The sequence below is a fragment of the Hyalella azteca genome, unplaced genomic scaffold (assembly GCF_000764305.2).
Source record: "Hyalella azteca isolate HAZT.00-mixed unplaced genomic scaffold, Hazt_2.0.2 contig11199, whole genome shotgun sequence".
Lineage (NCBI taxonomy): Eukaryota > Metazoa > Arthropoda > Malacostraca > Amphipoda > Hyalellidae > Hyalella > Hyalella azteca.
In genome coordinates this window covers 128,004-147,613 of record NW_025941205.1, presented here as the reverse complement: position 1 = coordinate 147,613, position 19,610 = coordinate 128,004, and the positions used below count along the sequence as shown (strand labels likewise).

General features: G+C 38.0%; 2 protein-coding genes across 2 annotated transcripts; both read right to left on the bottom strand.

Annotated features, from left to right (window-relative positions):
* Positions 1-505: 505 nt before the first annotated feature.
* LOC108677844 lies at positions 506-6,812 on the bottom strand. The gene is made up of 6 exons (XM_018166138.2): positions 5,272-6,812; positions 4,489-4,648; positions 4,004-4,093; positions 3,494-3,712; positions 2,806-2,963; positions 506-1,816 (listed from the first exon to the last, which is right to left on the bottom strand). The coding sequence occupies exons 1-6, from the start codon at positions 6,796-6,798 to the stop codon at positions 1,187-1,189; spliced, it is 2,784 nt and encodes a 927-aa protein (XP_018021627.1). The 5' UTR covers positions 6,799-6,812; the 3' UTR covers positions 506-1,186.
* Positions 6,813-13,367: 6,555 nt separating this feature from the next.
* LOC108677841 (sodium/potassium-transporting ATPase subunit beta) lies at positions 13,368-18,874 on the bottom strand. The gene is made up of 6 exons (XM_018166134.2): positions 18,684-18,874; positions 16,517-16,663; positions 16,065-16,184; positions 15,118-15,281; positions 14,655-14,774; positions 13,368-14,504 (listed from the first exon to the last, which is right to left on the bottom strand). Exons 1-6 carry the CDS (start codon positions 18,790-18,792, stop codon positions 14,238-14,240), a joined length of 927 nt encoding a protein of 308 aa, XP_018021623.1. The 5' UTR covers positions 18,793-18,874; the 3' UTR covers positions 13,368-14,237.
* Between the last annotated feature and the right edge of the window lie 736 nt (positions 18,875-19,610).

Below are 19,610 nucleotides of genomic sequence, written 5' to 3'. Positions count from 1 at the left end.
TCGTTGAGCCACGCACTGAGCGTAAAATAAATCACGATCGTTTGATTTGAGAAGAGCTGTCAATAATATACGAATGAGTTAAAAAAATATCAAAATTCATTTTCAAACAAAAGTTTGCATTAAGCACAGAAGAAATAATCTCAGTAAAAATATATTAAGGCAGAAAATAAGGATGTTACATCTAATTTTGGAAAGCCTCCCGTTTTAGTGAAACCAACACTAAGTAACTTGTAACGTTTGCAATACCAAAATAGGAGCAAATGAGAAAAAATATAACTCGGTACTCACTGCAGTGAGTGACAGAGAGCGCATTTTCTCGTCGACGAAAACATGAAGTCACGGACGGACAGACAGACGGACATGGCGAGCACAATAGTGCATTTTTTCATAAATGAGAAAATGCGCTAAAACCATATAACCTGTAACTACTGGAACAACCATAGCCGAATTTCGAAGAAATTTATGAGAGAAACGTGACCACAAGTTTAATTTTTTCCTCTAATTGGTGGCTGAACTGTTTTAATGACCAATACAGCAGTCAAAGATGTGAGCTAAGCCAGAGTCCAATCTGAACTACGTGAGAGCAGTGAGCAATAAAAAACTTGAAAACCAGAAACGTTTCTAATCCCTAACTAAGATCAATTGAAATTCATTCGGATTTCTAATACATCAAATGACCCATACGTTATTCATGACAGTATGAAGCGTTACAATCAAGGCAAAAATGATCCTACATAAAACTTGATTGTCTCTAAACTGAAAAATCATGAATAGCTCAGGTTAATGTGACATTTTCGTGACACTAGTCGAACCACACTAAATATGATCATGCAACAGAGCTACTGCTTGTACCAGTGAAAGGAGTTTTAGATAGTTTAGAGTACCAGTGAAAGGAGTTTTTATCATCAATTGGTTATAATATTAGCTTTTAAATGATACGTGATTTAGAACAATTCACCGACTTCTATAGCAAAAGCTTCCAACAGTAGTAGAACACTGACAAACTGAGAAAATAATGAAAATGAAGTATACCCACACTGTACTACATTACTGAATTAACAATATGGCATCATACTGAAAAAATGTTATAAGCATCTAATTGTGATTTAGAATATTTTTTTCCCGATAAATTCACCTAAGGCACACAAACAAATATTTAGGATACTACTGTAGAGACAAATACAAGCTACACAGCGAGGGGCTTCCTCAGAGTCTCAACAGTATAAATTTTGCGGTAGAGATGACGCAAACTGTGTGCTGAGTTGGGAATGAGGAAGTTGAGGTCATCTTTTGGCATCGGAAGTGGAGTTTTAAGATTTTTATCAAAGAAGTAGGCGTAGTGGATGTCAGGATCGCCAGGCTTGGCCTTCAAGTCGGCCGTATACATGAAGTGCAGCGCATCACAATAAAGTTCCATGCCGAAAACGCTCTGGGGGTCACTGAATATTTCCAAGAGAAATTGTTCCGGGTCACTGATGAAGGCGCCAGGTTGCTTCATCACAACACACAGCTCGTGCATGCTGATGTTCAATCCCAACTTTTTCGAGTTCCATGCATCATGCAAGAATGGCAGCCTAAAACCCCGATACCCCCTGACCGCTGGCCCATCTTCGTACAAAAGGAACGCATACTCCTGCAGCACATGCTGCTGACCGGCAGACGCCATACTGGGACGAGGGCTTCTTTGGTCGTCATACCAGAAAGCTTGGCCGTGTTTGAACATGCAGCAGTGGAAGAAGTAGCGGCTTGCTAGTGAGCCACTGTAGATAAGGGTAGCGAATCCAGCACTGACGAGTTCCTTCTCTATGTACGTCAACTGTAATACAGTAAAAATTATGCATGTGTCACTGAACGGCGAGAATATTCTGATGAGCAGGAATGATAATAAATGTTGCAAAGGAAATCAATTTTAGTGCAGAGAATAATTTATGTGACTGAAAATATTCTTGCTACTTAGAGTGGGTCAACAATGACGTATATTTTAATTGAGCAATGTGAAAAAAGAGACCGAAGTTATTCAGGATATACTTTTATAATTCGTTTTGTCTTTTGGTTTTAAGATTTTTCAACAATAAATACAAATTTATACCAATTTGGTAGAGAGGCTACAAATTGACTGGAAGTCAGTTCGACTGCCGGGAGTTGTCAAGCAAGTCTGACTGCATGGATTATTTATTAGAATGGGGAAGTTGCTAGGTCTTCAAGAAAACGAATGACAGGCTCATTTACTTTGAATATAACCGATTTGAATCTCATCTTTTGAATACTAAAAAACTGTTTCTTCATCCAACATTTAAACACGAGAAAATACAGTAAATTTTGAAAAAAAGGCCCAATAACATTTAATGAAATATGTCTGCTATTCAATCTCTCAGAAGCATAACTTTAATCACCTTTATTTCGTTAAAAAAGAAAAAATAGTCTACTACTGGTACATTATTCACCGAAGCTAAGAACACTGTTTATAGAGCCTATAACCTTCATAGAATTTGAGGCAATGCTGACCATTTCTTATTCTGCCAAACCTTCTTGGCATAGCTCTTAAGACAATACTGAATATTGTTATAACATAAAAATGTAGCATTTATCGCGCTTAATAGCGCAGCGAGCTTTCAATGATCCCAGCGCTAAATGCGCAATTTAACATGGAGCTTTACCTGCTCCAATCCCCGGACGCGGTGATTATAACATTTACAGCATTTAAGAGCGCAGCGAGCATTAAATAGTAGCATTTACAGCATTTAATAGTGCAGCGAGCTGTCAATGATACCAGCGCTAAATGCGCAATTGAGCATGGAGCCTTACCTGCTCCAATCCCCGGACGCGGTGAGTGCAGGACGCAAGAGAGGCAAAGTAGTGCAGGGAGCTGTCAATGACGGTGCTGAAGACTATCACTACACGCAGGTAGTTGTTGCCCTTGCGGATCAGGTCAAGTAGGAAGGCGCGAGCATCGCTTCCATAGGCTGGAATTAAAAAGTTATATACATTATAAGAAATATAGCTTTAGCTTTCATTCTGAACTTGGGTCGAATGGAACAGGCCAACTAAAGAGTACCTAGATGAACAAAAGATGAGAAACAGGATGGAGAAATGGAAGAAATGGCGGTCAGTTTAGGCATGAAGAAATAAAATCAGCAGAGTGAAGTATAAAGCTGTTGTTAGATGAAACTGGCACACAAATGCTAATCAGTCATAACATTAATAACAGAATGTAAAAAAAATTAATGTGATGACCAGGGCCTTAGAAATATTCACCAGCATTTATCCTTGGGCATGGAGCTGAATCAGCTAACAGGCTGGTCAAAGAAGGGAGCATTTCAAGCCTGATCACTCACCGACGCCATCTTTTGGCATGGTGTTGAGCAGGCTAACAGGCTGGTCAAAGAAGGGAGCATTTCAAGCCTGATCACTCACCGACGCCGTCTTTGGGCATAGTGTTGAGCAGGCTAACAGGCTGGTCAAAGAAGGGAGCATTCCAAGCGTGATCACTCACCGACGCCGTCTTTGGGCATGGTGTTGAGCAGGCTAACAGGCTGGTCAAAGAAGGGAGCATTCCAAGCGTGATCATTGAGCTTCTTAAGATCAGACAATCGCAGGGGCTTGGTGCTGGCAGCAGGGAAGTGGTCAACACTCTCCACCATGAACATTGGTTCCTTATTTTTTGAGTTTTTAGACCGAGAGGCTTTTAATGGAGTTTCTTTAGCCCCTTGTTCTGTAAATAAAAATAACAAGGCATTTCAGTGAATTGTGGTGTTAATTTAGCATAGTGGCAAGTGAGAAATTTTCTAGAAATCAGTTCATTTTTAATTCCCTTATTATGTTCAAAATTTTATTCAATATCTATGTGTGATAATGCTGGTATCCATTATACTTTGTTGGTCTTCTCATGGGACTCAATAAGGCTGAGTCTAAAAAAAGCCCTGCTTTGCATTATTTACAATTCAGTCATTGATTAGGCAACCTCAGGCTATATTTAATTATTAGATTATGAGCTTGAACTTGCCAGCTGGTTGGATGACACTAGTGATGAATGCACGACACCACACATGACCCTTCCCTGGGACGTCCAATTTGGCAGCTACAAAACTCCCAACTGCATACAAGTAAGGAAAAATGTAGACATAATACTGTTCATATACTTGGGCAAGAATTGAAATTGTGCATTTCCACGAATGTAAATTAGTTGTGAAACGGTTCAACTTAGTTATTTTATAATACAACTAGCATGCCACTGTCATGTTATATTTAATTACATTTAAACTTTGCTTTTCAATCAACAAAACATGCTTTCAAGTGGGTATTTTCAAATACCTATTCTTATTTTATAGTCAAATCAATTTGAGTACAACTAAGCTTGTAAACTTTACATATTTAACATTGTTCCTTAGCTCCAGAAGCAGAGGATAACAATTAGTTAATCCACTGCAATATTAGCAGTGACATTGTTAAAAATTAGGAGCAATTTATTGCAAGGACACCTAGCCTCACCAGCAAGTTTGTCCAATTTAGGTGGCTTGGAGCGAGGGTTGCAGATGCCCAAGCTCTCCATTTGTTCACACATCATGTCCCGCTGGTCAGTACGTACCCGCAGCTGAAGGCACTCAGACACGCTGATAACTCGCACCCATGCCTCAGGAGGATACTGTAACTGAAACACCAACATAATTAGCAACAAGTTCACAAAGATGAGTTGAATTAAAGTTTAAATTTACAGCATAAATTAAAAAAATCTAACTATGACCAATATGAAGGTTATTAAAGCCATTATTAAACAAAGAAATACATTGATCAGTTTTTATGTGAAATGTCAGTTTTTATGTGAAATAATCTAATGGATGTTAGCATTATCACTGCATTATTGAATAGGAATACAGAGGAAGATGGGTGAAAGAGGCCAGGATATGGGTTCACCACAAATAGGATACGGTACTTAAGTTAGCAGTTTTTCAATGAGTTTTTAGTTCACAAATTAAAAGGCTGACTTTTGTGTTAGGCATAGCATGCAACAGGAACTTCTCTTCTGTTTTAAAGCTTCAGATTTAAGTGAATTTAAAAAAAAATGCTTTTTTATTTTATTTGATAACAAGCAATTTTCTAGAATCTACATTAAATTAAAAAAAAACCTTAAAACTTAAAATAACACACTAAATACATATCTCACAGTGATAAAATGATTGAGAAATGTATTTTCTGCATGAAAAATACTCTCAAAAATTTATTGTGTAGTCAAATTTTATATTAGATCACATACTAATTGGAGATTTAACTTACACAAGTCATGTTGTTAGCCAGGAATGCAAGTGTGTCAGGATTATGGGATGGAATGGGTCGCATTTTGAGAAAATCTACATTCCTTAAGTAATTAGGAACAAGAGGCTGCCCATCTGATGCTGGCACAAATACAAGCCCATCCTCAGGCTGTGGCCATTTTCTTCTCTGATCATATGAATCAGAGTCATCCCCTGTGTGGTACACTGGAAAGCAGTGGTTGTCGTAGAAGTGGCAGATTTGTGGTTCATCAGGTCTCAGCTCCGTAGCTGCTTGGTTGATATCGGGCAAAGTAACACAGTGACCATTTTGACTGGGAACTGAATTGGACCCATTGCTCCAAGTGCTGCCATAATCTACTGTGTTTTCTGATACTAAACTATCTATGGTTGAACATGTGAGAGCATCAAAACCTTGTACATATTCATCAGGATTTTCAATTCTTGTGCTGCCACCTAAAACTGCATCTGTCTTATTCACTTGTCCATCAGCTGCCAAAACAAAGATCTGAGGCATTTTAGCTGAATTCTCTGATGAATCCTGCGAATCTTGCTGCACTTCTTCATTTACAAATTTTAAATCATTGGGCTCTGTTAAAACTGGTTCAGAAGATGCTTCAGAAACAACAATTTTTAAAGCAATATTTTCTGTTATGTTTGTGTCTGAAACAGCAACATCGCATGCTTCAACAGCTGTATCAACTGAGTTTGAGTGCACATCTTCAGAATTTGAGACAATGATTGGTCCAATTTCAACTATAGAAGACACAACTGAAGTAGATGCATCCTGAGAGGATGCAATAAATTTGCTCACATCAGACATTGTATGATTGCTTGATGAAGAGTCACTACCATTCATGACAAGATGGCTATTTGATGATGAAACTATCACTTCTAGGCTGGTCAGATTTGTCTCCGGAATTAAAATATCTGGTAAATCCTCAGTGTCACTCAAATCTCCTTGAAGTGGAGTAGATGCTTTCTCTGAAGGTTTTTTTTGTGTATCACTTGAAGCTGCTACAGCCAATTGTTTATCTTCTTTAATAGCAGTAATTTTTTCTTTGGAATCTTCTTGATAATCTTGAGCTTCAGTTGGAGTCAGAGATCCAAGGTGATCATTGTTTAGTTGATTCTGAAGGCTGGAGGTTTTAGCTTGGTCAGTTTCACTGGAGCAGGCAGACACTGAACCATTTAGAGATAATGGTTCATTAACTATGTTCTTTGAGCAGGATTGCAGTTCATTGCTTGGATCTGAATTTGCACCATTTTTGGAAGAACCAGAATCATTTATTTCTTTTTTGGAGTTGCATTCTAGGCCTTGCAAAACATCTTGTTCCAGTGCCTGTATAATTCCATTTTTGACACTATCAGCAGTAGAGGGTTTATTATTTACATAATTCTGTTTCATACTGTTTTTGGCATCATTAGTGGTTTCTTTTGAATTTTTAGAACAAGTTTTTCTTCTTAGCAAATAGATGGCAAATAATGCAGAAAAAGATGCACCCACAACTAAGACTATTTTTTTTAACATTTTGCTTGATTACCTGAAAAGAATAAATTACAATTGTTAAAAATAAATAAAAGACATCTTCTCTCTTTAAAGTTATATATATCCAATATTATGCTAAAATGAAGAAATGATGAAATTAAATACTGGGTTGAAAATAAATTTTTGATTTGCATCTTGGCAATACCATATGCATTGATACTGATGCATGAGTCATCACAGCAGAACCGTGCTTTCATTCCAAAAATTTATTTCACAAGGAGAATATCCCATATATAAATGTCAAGAGCTGTCCTCTACGGCCAACCCAAAATTATTTTTTCATCATTCTTATAAAAGGATAGAATACTTTGAAATTTTTCTAAAATGTGAGCTTAGAATATTATAAGTTTGAATCTTTCACAGATATTGGCTTTTAGATAGCAAGCAAAAGTATTTAGAAGTAAAAGAAGTTCATTCAAACTCTAAAATGCACATAATCAAATTCAATTCTCTGCATTTGCTTATTTACATTATCATGTGCTTAAAAGACTTATGACTCATGTCAAGAAAAATATTCTAGTTGCTACTACTAGGATTAACTTCAAGTTAGAGATGTGGCTTATATATAATTTGTGTGTACAGCTTGGCAAATGAACTTGCAGTTTGAAGAATAATCAACTTAGGGCTCAAAAATGACTTTCCATGGCCTGGAAAAGCAATTTACAGCATAGGGACATGAAGCATAGCTATACAGTCAAACAGGGTAAAAAGGGATGGTTTTGAGCATTTATTGTTAATAACCTCTAGCCATGAAACATTTCATAAACAAATTTGGGCTCATTTTAAAGGTCTTTGCAAGGGCTATCGTATGGCATCTCCAAAAAAATTCTATGTGCTATTTGTAAGGTGCTAGACAAAATATAAAAGGCTCCTGAATCAATTTGGAAATGGGGTAAAAAGGGGTACACTCTGCATTCAAAGCATGCAGAGTGTACTCGTCTATTACTAACTGTACTCTGAAGTCCTCCTCTTTCTTAGTAGATGATGTAAATGTAGAATAAATGCAATTTTCTGTGATTTTTACTTGGTTTTCCTTCATTGATATAATATTACCTTATCCATACATTACCATGTCATTAATGTGATATTACTGTATCCATGAACATGCCATTGAGCATTAAAATCGACCTTGTCCACTGCAAGCTTCATATCAGCAGCCATGCAGCATTTCTTCTGTATCTGTAAGCTTACAGGATGGTTTGTAATTTTGCACAATTTTAATTGAGTCTAATGTTTTAGTGACAACCATCATATGTTTTGATGAAATAAATCATAGTTTAGGTCAATTACTTTTCAATGCCCGGTGCACAATTCTATATATAGCATTCTATGTACAATTTTGTGACGACCGATGATGCACTAATTTTTATATAAGTGAATTTTTTCACTGAGGGAGTTAAATGTAATCAAAATTCTTTGTTGTTAATAAATTTTTTTGTTAACTGGAGCCTTTGCTAACTGAGGTTCTACTGTAAATGCATTTTAAGGGTGTCCTTAATTACCCCGGGGGGTAATTTACCCCATTTCTGCGCGTTGCACAGAAATGGCTGCCATTTTCTTTTTTTTAATGAGATACCGTCAACCGGGGTAACTCGGGACTGGCAGGGTAATTCGGGACAGTCCTCCGACACGGCGTAAAACTGTTATAGTAGCAAAACTAATTGGAATATTGCAAAACTAAAAATAGTGGCGTAAACGTCAACATTTTTCCTATCTATCTAGTATAAAGGGAGTCAAAAAATACGACATTTACTAGCTTTGAAAAATTCCTGAAAAGAATGGTGAAAAGCGCTATTTTGAAAAGTTACTTCTGCTAAGGTCTGGAGCAAAAAAAATATTCGCTGTATTAAAAAATTTTACTTACATAAAAGTTGCACCCAGGTGTCGGCTTGAAAACGTAATTGACAGATTTTGCCTATCTCATTCCAAAAAAAAAAAAAATGGCAGCCATTTCCGCGCAGTGGGGCTATTCGGGCCACCCCCCCGGGGCTATTCGGGACACCCCCAAAAACGCATTTACAGTAAAACCTCAGTTAGCATAGGCTCCAGTTAAGAAAAAAATGGATTAAAAACAAAGAATATTGATTACATTTACCTCGTTTGGCGAGAAAATTTCACTTATCGAAAAATTAGTGCATCATCGGTCATCACAAAATTGTGCATAGCATGTCATGTATAGAATTGTGCACCAGGCATCATAGAATGAAAAGTAATTGACCTAAACTACGATTTATTTCTCCAAAAGATACGTTGGTTGTTGCTGAAACATTCCTTTCTGTTTCAGGTATGTTTTTCACGATCTTTTTTACTATAGTAAATTCACTTAACCCAATTGAATTGATGTGAAATTACGAGCCGTCCTGTAAGCTTACAGATACGAAAAAAATGCTATAAGGCTGCTGATATGAAGCTTGTAGTGGACAAGGTTGTTGTAAATGCTCATTGGCATGTTCATGGATACAGTAATATTGCATCAATAATACGATAATTGCACATCAATAATACGGTAATTAATGTATATGGCAATATCATATCAATAAAGGAAAAACAAGTAAAAATCACAGAAAATGTCATTTATTCTACCTCTACATCATCTACAATGAAAGAGGAGGACTTCAGAGTACTGTTAGTAATGGATGAGTATGCTCTGCATGCTTCAAGTGTTTTAAAATGAAGTTTTATTCCCAGTGTCCCGAATTGCCCCGTTCGACGGGGCAATTCGGGACACTCTTTTTTTGCTTCTGGCACCTTAGGAATAGCATATGGAATTTTTTCGACAATGCCATTCGATAGCCCTCGCAAAGAGCTATAAAATGAGCCTAAACTTGTTTATGAAATGTTTCATCGTAAGAAGTTATTAATAAAAATTGCTCAAAATCGTCCGAATTACCCCGGTTGACGGTAGGCAAATTCTGTTAATTATGTTTTCAAGCAAACACCTGGATGCAACTTTTATCATTTTATGCAAGTAAAATTTTTCAATATGGCGAATATTTTTTTTGCTCCAGACCTTAGCAGAGGTACTTTTCCAAAATCGCACTTTGCACACTTTTTTTCAGTGATTTTTTACAGATAGTAAATGTTTGATTTCTTGACTAGCTTTATACATTATAGATAGTAAAAATGTTGAAGTTTACGCCACTATTTTTAGTTTTGCAATATTTTGATTAGTTTAGCTGCTACATTTTTACGAAATGTGGGACGTGTGTCCCTATTTACCCCGTTTGATGGTATAGAGGGTAGAGTCTGGTAGATTTTTAGGACATAAAACTAGGGTAAACGTGGTATATTCCAACATCATGGATTCATGGGTAATTCCGACACTTCTCAACTTTTTTCCTTTATATTAGGGAATTAAGCTTTTTCTTAGTTCCATGCATTCCTTGATGGTTGCAATAGTGACGTCATACTTTTGCGCGCCATACCCTTTTTTTTGGATGTAGTTAATCTGCAATAATACCACAAAATTTTTCTATGTCAAATAGTTTTTGAGTTGTGGGGGTTTTTGTTAAAAAAACGAAAAGTGGTCTAAGTTATCCCGCTGGTCTAAGTTACCCCATTTTATGGTACAAACTTTACAAAGCTAATGAATAGACTTATCAATAATTGTTTACCCAAAAATCCCAAAGTGCCACAAAGTGGTAAACACCACCTTGGCCTGTTGGCCAACGGCCGTTATTGAATGCAATAAGTGCCCTTTTTAGCCTCCCATTATGGTCCATATACTGTTATTGTTAGTTACCATGCCTTACCATGCCTGGTTGCCTGCGCCCTGCGTTGCTGCGTTATGCGTATGCGGTATGCAATGGTATAATATAGGCCTACATAGTGTAGGGGCAAAGCAGAAAGTTTTTTAGACTCTGTGTCTGTCTCAAGTTCATTTTTGAGTCCTATGAGTAGACCAGTAAAGTATCATGGATACCATCATACCAGCAGCCAGTATGTGTTAGTAGGCTAGCCTAATTGCAACATGAAAAATAACCTTTCAAAAAGACTAAAAAAGCTGAAAAAAAATCATGAAAAATCATTGATTTTTTATTAAAAAAAGATAAAAAAATCACCAACCCTGATTTTTGAGCATTTGTCAGAGTGAGTGTTGATTGTCATTTGTTCACAGTGATGGAACATAGGGATTTGGTAGGTTTGCATTCTAAAGGCTTTTACATAAATACGGCAACATTTTGTGACGTTTCATCGTTGCCAACACGTACTACGGTGTTTTGAGAGTCACCTAAAGCAAACAGAACTTGAGTAATGCATACGGTTATTTTTTTATAGTTTGTCATTTCTTGATGCGTCCTTAATGTGACAGAATATACCGCGTTTACCCTAGCGTGCATTGTCTCTCTTTGGATCTCAATATTTTCCCGCTAGGCCAAGACCTAGTGTTTTGGCAGTAGTTTGACACGCAAATGTATGACGTCACCATTTCAACCATCAACGAACGCATGGAAGTTGAAGATGGAACTAAAACAAAGCCTAATATAAACAAAAAACTAAAGAGGTGACGAAATTACCCACGATGTCGGAATATATCGCGTTTACCCTATCTGTTACTGTTAGTCTGTTATCAGTGTTACGGGACTCATCAATTTTTAGAAGATTCACATTCCTGAAGTCAGTGAAGTGTTTCTGTATATTGAAGCCAGTTAAATGGTCAATATTTAGCTTCAATAATCAGGGTTGGTGATTTTTTTTATCTTTTTTTTAATAAAAAAATCAATGATTTTTCATGATTTTTTTTTTCAGGTTTTTTAGTCTTTTTTAAAGGTTATTTCATAAATTCATGTTGCAATTAGCCTACTATTGCTACTAGCTAACACATAGCCTACTGTCTGCTGGTATCCATGAACCATGATACTTTACTGGACAGCCATGGTATAATATAGTATAGTGTAGGACTGTAGGTACTAGGTAGTAGCAAAGCAGAAAGTTTTTTAGACTCTGTCCTCTGTGTCTGTCTCAAGTTCATTTTTGAGTCCTATGAGTAGACCAGTAAAGTATCATGGATACCAGCAGGCAGCAGACAGTAGGCTATGTGTTAGCTAGGTAGCCTAGTAGAATTAGTAGGCTATTTGCAACATGAAATACCTAACCTTTAAAAAAGACTAAAAAAGCTGGAAAAATAAAAAAATCACCAACCCTGCTCATTGAGTATTTGTCAGAGTGAGCGTTGATTGTCATTTGTCACATGTCCATAACAACCTAAACGCTAAAATTAAAACTAAATTACCGGCTCTGTGACAGTATGACTCATTATTCATTAATAAAGCTTCAAGGAGGAGCATAGATCCTGAATCAACTAAACTGTCCGAAATTTAATTAAAAGATCGCTATCGTCAGTCGTGCAGCGAGCCAGCGACAAGCGTAAAATTTCAGTTTAATTACTGGCAAACCGCAAAATCGACCTTATCCTGTCACAAATCATACTACTACGAGCATACATCAAAACACGCGGTAAGGCCGAAGGCGGGCAACGGCCGGAGGTTACATTACGTAAGGTGATAGCCACAGCTGCGGCATCAAAAAGTAACAATAACAATATTTGGATTTCCAAAGACAGGAGAAACCAATAAATTCGTACGTTTCTAGCGCATTTTCTCATTTATGGAAAAAATGCACTATTCAGTCTATTGTGCTCGCCATGTCCGTCTGTCTGTCCGTGACCTCAAGTTTTCGTCGACGAGAAAATGCGCTCTCTGTCACTCACTGCAGTGAGTACTGAGTTATATTTTTTTATAAATCTAAGGTGTGAAATTTGTATTTTTTAAACATCTCATATAAGTATTATTGAATTATTTCCGATTCTCAAATCACTATGACCATACATTCACACACAGGAAACATTAGCCGTGGGCTTCCTCAACTTGCAAACTGCATGTTGGATCCTCCGAATAATTCTTTTCTAATCTGGTTTTCGATCATATAAATCAAATAAATGAAATGGGAAAAGTTTTCTTCTACTCGGATTGCTTGAGCTATTTTACAAGTTGGTGCATGATAAAAACTCGAAGAAAACGGTGGCACCTGTCCAACATCTTTGTGGGCAGTTCATATTTATCGTTAAAGCCAATTAATCATATCGAACTAGCGACTTGGACAACTTATGAGCCGATCTCAAGATATCTTCAATTAAATCGTGGTGCACCATAGCTCATCCTAATGGTGCACCGTTTATTGCATCGCTCTAAACAGTTAATTTCATCGCTTCAGGTCTAAGCATCGCTCCATGGGTCTTCTTTAAACTGTTGCAATACGTGCCAATTAACTAAAGTTTAGTTAGTTGGCTTGTATTGCAACAAATCGTAAGACTTATGAATAAATACAAAGAAGGATAATAACACTACTCCATCGAAACGTTGTCTGAGAGCGCACTTGACTGGCTATCAAATACTAACAGTGTACCAGAACATCACATGATGATGATGATATACATCGTCAATGACAATAAAATGACAAAAAACTGCTACTTTAAAATCATGTCTAAAAATTTTTCTACAATTTTTAATTCAGTAAGAACGTATATAACATTAAATAGAAGGTTATAACTCCTACGAGACACATAACCTTTATTTGATTAATTAACTATATGGCTGATTGTGTGTTATTGATTCCTCATAATAGCTCTAATTTCGATACTGACAAGCGTCTTAAATGGTCTCTGATAACACAGGAGACGTCAAGAATTGCGCTTACTCAAATAAACTAAGCACAAAACAAGTCAATTTCTTATTAATATAGGTCATTATTGTACGTGTCGAGAAGATACTGCTTTCAACCAACCTGCAGTAAGGAAAACTATTTACAAAGCTTATATTTCCACTTCAATCCTTCGTGTATCCGACACCAAATGTCAGGGTAAGATCATTAACGATCAGAATAATGAATTATGTTGATATAAAACATCTACCTATTTTATGCCTACGAAATATTCTTTGTTGAAAATTTTCAATTTAATGGCTTGATTTACATTAGCAATCTAGCTTTTATGACGAGTGCTTTGGAGCACAGGGGCAAAAATGTTGGTCTCTCGTTAGCGTAAGTTACTCATGAATAAACTTGATGAATCGGTTCTTACTTAACATTTTAGTAAAATTAATACAGGCAGAATGATGTAGCAAGTAATGCAATGAAGGCATTTTAGTCTTTGAAGATATCAAAGTAGACTAGACCGACCCAGTTGCTGCGGTCATGCTAGTCTTCGAGGATCTCAAAGTAGGCTATCTAGATTCTAGACCGACCCTGTTGCTACGGTCTTGATAGTCTTCGAGGATCTCAAAGTAGACTAGACCGACCCTGAGGCTGCGGTCATGCTAGTCTTTGAGGATCTCAAAGTAGACTAGACCGACCCTGTTGCTGCGGTCATGCTAGTCTTTGAGGATCTCAAAGTAGACTAGACCGACCCTGTTGCTGCGGTCATGCTAGTCTTTGAGGATCTCAAAGTGGACTAAACCGACCCTGTTGCTGCGGTCGTGCTCAATGTTTTTGGCCCAGACTTTGCACTCGATGTTGATGAGGATGTTGGGAGCCAAGCCCATGAACTCCAATGCCACGACAGGGGAACGATAGTCAAGGGAGTTGCGGTAGGGGAAGAAATATGTGGGGAATCCGCGCCACGGGTGGTATTTGATTTCCCCCAGATATTCCTCATCCGCGGGGTTCTCTCCAGTACACGAGACCCAAATCAGCTGCAACAAGTTACACGTTATTGCCTTTATATTAAATGCTTGCCTTGATATTAAATGCTATCCATTGTAGTCAAATCTTGTGAATAGCGTCAAATTTCAAATTTGTCAAAATAAAATATGTGAATTTTCAAAAAAAGGCTAGGTGCACACCTTGGGCATTCGTCCTCCATTTTTGGCTTTTTCACCGGTGATGTAAGCCTTGAGGTCAGAAGGCATGTCGTCAGGAAGCTCCTCCAGAGACTTGTAAACATCAGGCTTCCAGCCTAACATCTGTAGTACAATATTGATCGTTTATAAAATGCAGTCACAAATGTGAATAAATGCACATTAATAATGAAGTTTAGGGTGTCAGTGAAATAAAATGTCACGCATAAATTGATGACAGACTAGTACGAATAAGTAGCTACCAATCGGCAATCGCATATCTACAAATAAATAATCACTTTAGCACAAAGTGGGGAATTTGACAACAGGAGTGATTGGATTGATACTTCAACCGAGACATGGAAGTCTCGTAGAAAATTCCTTGATTTTTTTTTATGAAATTCTTCAGCATACTACTAACGGGCGTGAAAGAAAACTGTAAACTACCTACTTCAGAAAGTTTTATTACTTTGTTGAGTTTAAGAAGGACACAAGGAGAGCCACTCATGTAACCCCATTTGTTGGCCTTGTTGCAGGTCCCTCCCAGTAGGCTGGTTCTGAAGCTGCAGAATTTGCCCTCCTTGGCAGGCTTGCCGTCGCTGCAGTCGACGCTGTTCGTCGCGTTCTCGTACGCTGGACGGGAGGGAGGTTCGGGTCAGGTTGGATCGCCAGTATCGGCGATACAAATTTCAATGATAAGTTACATGTGATTTATATCTATGTTATAACAAAGTTTAACTCGAGCTAGTACGCCACGTAATGCACTCCTTCATGTAAATAACGTGGAATCAACGTTTATTGGGCGTAATTTAGCGTTCCAATGCTCAATCTATGTTGATTCAACATAAAATTTTTGCTGATTCAAAAGCAATGCGTGTCATTTTGACAGGCGTCATTTCGACAATCATCGAATTACTTTGCCAGGTACACAGACACATAAAACTTAGGCCAGGTCATTATAAGTTGCACGGCAACTTATACTCATTGTTTAAAATACACGCTACTGTAGCGCAGTGATTAGCGCCACCGCTAGCGTAGTGGTAGCGGCACCGAGATGAGAGGAGATGGCCGTGGGTTTGAATTTTAGAAAGCTCGTTTTATTTTTCCATGTCGCTGTTGGGCGGCCCTCAGTGCTTTCAGCATGGCCATGGGTCGGTGTCCCTAAACGAACTCAGTACAATGCACTCTACTAATACATATGCTGCTAACAATGTACATGACAATACGCACTCAGCCGACAATAACACGGCATTACGCAGGCAGCAGCTACAATACGTACGCAGCAGCTGCAATACGCAGGCAGCAGCTGCAACACGTACGCAGCAGCTGCAATACGTACGCAGCAGCTGCAATACGCAGGCAGCAGCTGCAGTACGTACGCAGCAGCTGCAATACGTACGCAGCAGCTATACGTACGCGCCATGAAGTCGTTGAGGGAGGTGACCCAGTGCTCAACGTCCGCCTCGTCGCCGTTCTTGTACCAGATGAGCGTGGACTCGATGTTGTCGGCGCGCTGCAGAGGGCGGAAGCCCAGGGCTGTAAAAATTAAATAAATACACATCGGTGCTATGTGAAAGGCACTTTATGGATGAAAAAGTAGATTTTGAAAACATTTATTGAGGTTTTTAGTAATACGAAGATAAATGATACTTGCCAAAATCATGTTTTATGGGATTGCAGTAGTCGTTGTCGCTGACGCACTATTCTAAATTCTGTATAATGCATTATAAACTTAGAATATACCATAAATATACCATAAATGCTAATATTGATAGAATGTGCTTCCAGTAAAAATAACGCGCACAAAAAATAACAATACTCCAATAAAAATAATAATAATATCTTATGCCATGACCTATGTAGCATACCAGGATGTGAAAGAAGGCTGCTGCCGTCGCCCGGGGTGTAGGTTGGGCTGTTGTTGAGGTCGAGAGTCTGGTAGAAGATGGTCAGCATCACGGCGAAGAAACTCGCCAGGAACGCGTAGAAGAACAGGTAGAAAACGCCGATCTTCACTGTAATGTACGGTACAATGATCACGTTGAGCTAAAGCTGGAATACGAAACGCATAACCTTCACTTGAATGAGCGCTTCTTATTACGTGGAGAGCTAAAACGACAACTATGAAACGACCACCTTCATTGAAGTGAACCGTATAGGTTAAATGGACAGTTAAAACGTGAAAGTACATGCACAGAGTCAGCGTTTACTGAAATGAATTGTCCATTTTCTGCTAGAAATTCTGTACGTTCGTATAAAAAATCAATCTACAAAGTAATGAAATGCTCATTTGTTAAATAATGATAATTAATTGGTTTATTTGGCCAAGGTAATCTTCAATGAGATTATTTTTACGGCTTTCAAACTGAAGGCAACATGCTTGTTTGGGTACGAAACAAAGGCCGAAGTTCTACTCGTAGACAATTATAGTTGTTTGTTCCTGGCAAACTTATATTGAATCTCATATTGAATCACAGGATCTTACTCACTGAACTAAGCGGAAGTTTTATAAACTGATGTAATCATACGTAAGTTGGATAAATATTTAGTTAAGCGTTGGTTATTTTTTTTAAACGCTGGACAATCCAAATATTTACTAGAGTTATTGGGCCGTAACACATAATTAAATAATAAAACACAGGAACAGTACCTGTTCGAAATCATGATTCGAAGTATCAAAGTATCGAACAATTCTCGTTTGAAATCGTAACTTTAGGACAGAACTCGCGTCCTAAATACGGAGGCCTTCCATAGGAATTTAGAATCTTTAAGCTCACAAATAAATCATTTTCTCGAACAAAAAAATTAACCCTGTTTGGTAAACAATAGATCCGAACGATGCTATAATTCGAGCCCCTTCTATTACAAATTATACAATACTGAGGTTGTACTCTTCGTTGTACATGCCTTCCGCTAGAACAAATTTCAAGCTGTGTATATAACAGGGATCTGAATAGAGCGTGACATGGGGGACTAATACAGAAGCTGGCATCAAAAATATGCTATGTGACTTGGCTGGCACTAGCGCGCATGAGCGGCTAATATTAGACCTTCTCAGAGGCTTGCTGTGGGACACGTCTACCCACGTGGGACCTGTACAAGCTACGTGTTGTCCATGATATCACCTTTACTGTTTACAAGAACCTATATTGCATTCCCGCATACCTTCATAGTTTCTGCCAGAGAACCTATATTGCATTCGCGCACACCTTCATACTTTCTGCCACAGACCCTATATTGCATTCTCGCATACCTTCATACTCTCTGCCAGAGACCCTATATTGCATTCGTGCATACCTTCATACTTTCTGCCACAGACCCTATATTGCATTCGCGCACACCTTCATACTTTCTGCCACAGACCCCATATTGCATTCGCGCATACCTTCATACTTTCTGCCAGAGAACCTATATTGCATTCGCGCACACCTTCATACTTTCTGCCACAGACCCCATATCGCATTCGCGCATACCTTCATACTTTCAGCTACATAACTTATATTGTATTCTCGAATGCCTTCATACCCGTCACCTGAGTACCGTTGTTGTATTCGTGAATTTTACTTTCTACCTAAGTCTACCTTATACGCGAGTGTATGTTCAGATGTACATCCAACCTGAGCATCTCTACCGTCTTCGCCAGCATCTACTTTGTACCTGAGTAACTTTACGGTACATGTGATTATATTCAACTGGATAACTAGCCTTATACGACGAATTCTAGGCCAGTCAAATTCTAGGCAATCCATCGAATTCTAGGCAATAAAAAAATTATGAATAGCAGTCAATTTCATTAAACAAGCAAATTGTAATCGTACTATAGAGAAGAAAAAAAGTGAATACCTAGTAGTTAATTTTGTTGAACACGCTCATTTTTAAACATAGATTANAAAGTGAATACCTAGTAGTTAATTTTGTTGAACACGCTAATTTTAAACATAGATTACTAATCACAAATGATTGAAATTAATGAAAATTTTTACTATTACATTATGCAGTCAAGTTGCTAAATGACTTAATATATATTAAACTTACGCCATGATATGCCCGTTCGTCCCATAACAGTGCCATCATGTTTGTTGTACAGGAACGTTAAGAAAGACTCATTCTCATGCTCGTAAAATTCAGAGTCCCGTAACACCATGGCTGCTAGTTTGTGCCGTGCACGTCCGTCCTCACTCACCGCCAGCCAGCGACTGACGCCGGCGACGGTGCCCAACCGCACGGGCCTCGGGCAGTGCCAACGCGGGACGCGCGTTCAAGTGAGGGACGATCTTGCCAGACGATCGGTAGAAAAAATTTCTTCATGCATGTTCCCGGCATATTGTTCCCCTCATGCATGTTCCCGGTTAAAAAGAGAAGAGGGAGGAGTCTTGATTTATTTTCTTTGCACACAGTCGATGATTTGATTCGTTTTCAGGCGATTGTTCGAAAATGAAGAGGTTATAGGTATAGAAAATTGCTGAATAATGGAGTGAATTGTCTACAACGTAGAGTTTTCTTCCATATTACAGGTATGGGTAAACAACATAGGATATTTTTTAAACAAATTGATCGACTTTAGTGTTTAATACTATTTTTATAAAAATTTGTATAGTAAGTAATTCCAAGTACAAACCTTTTAACATTTTGTGAATAACATCCGAAAGAAAAAGGCCCATCACTAAAAGGTTTGCAGCGTCAGAGAAGTTTAATATCAAGCAAGAAAGTCAATAACACAGAAGTATAATCCCCTCTTAGCAACGTGCCAATCTTGGCGACAATGATCACTATGTATTCTAACTAGTCGGAAAAATTGTATCAGCTGATAATGCCTTTGTATCCAATATCCCAGTGAAGCAATGGCACGAATTGCCAGCTTCAAAGCAGTAACAGGCCGGTATGGAAAAGACAATCATGTATTTAGGAGTGAACGTTACTTGCGAACACTCTCGTGTCATTACGAAGTCGAGAATTTTTCTC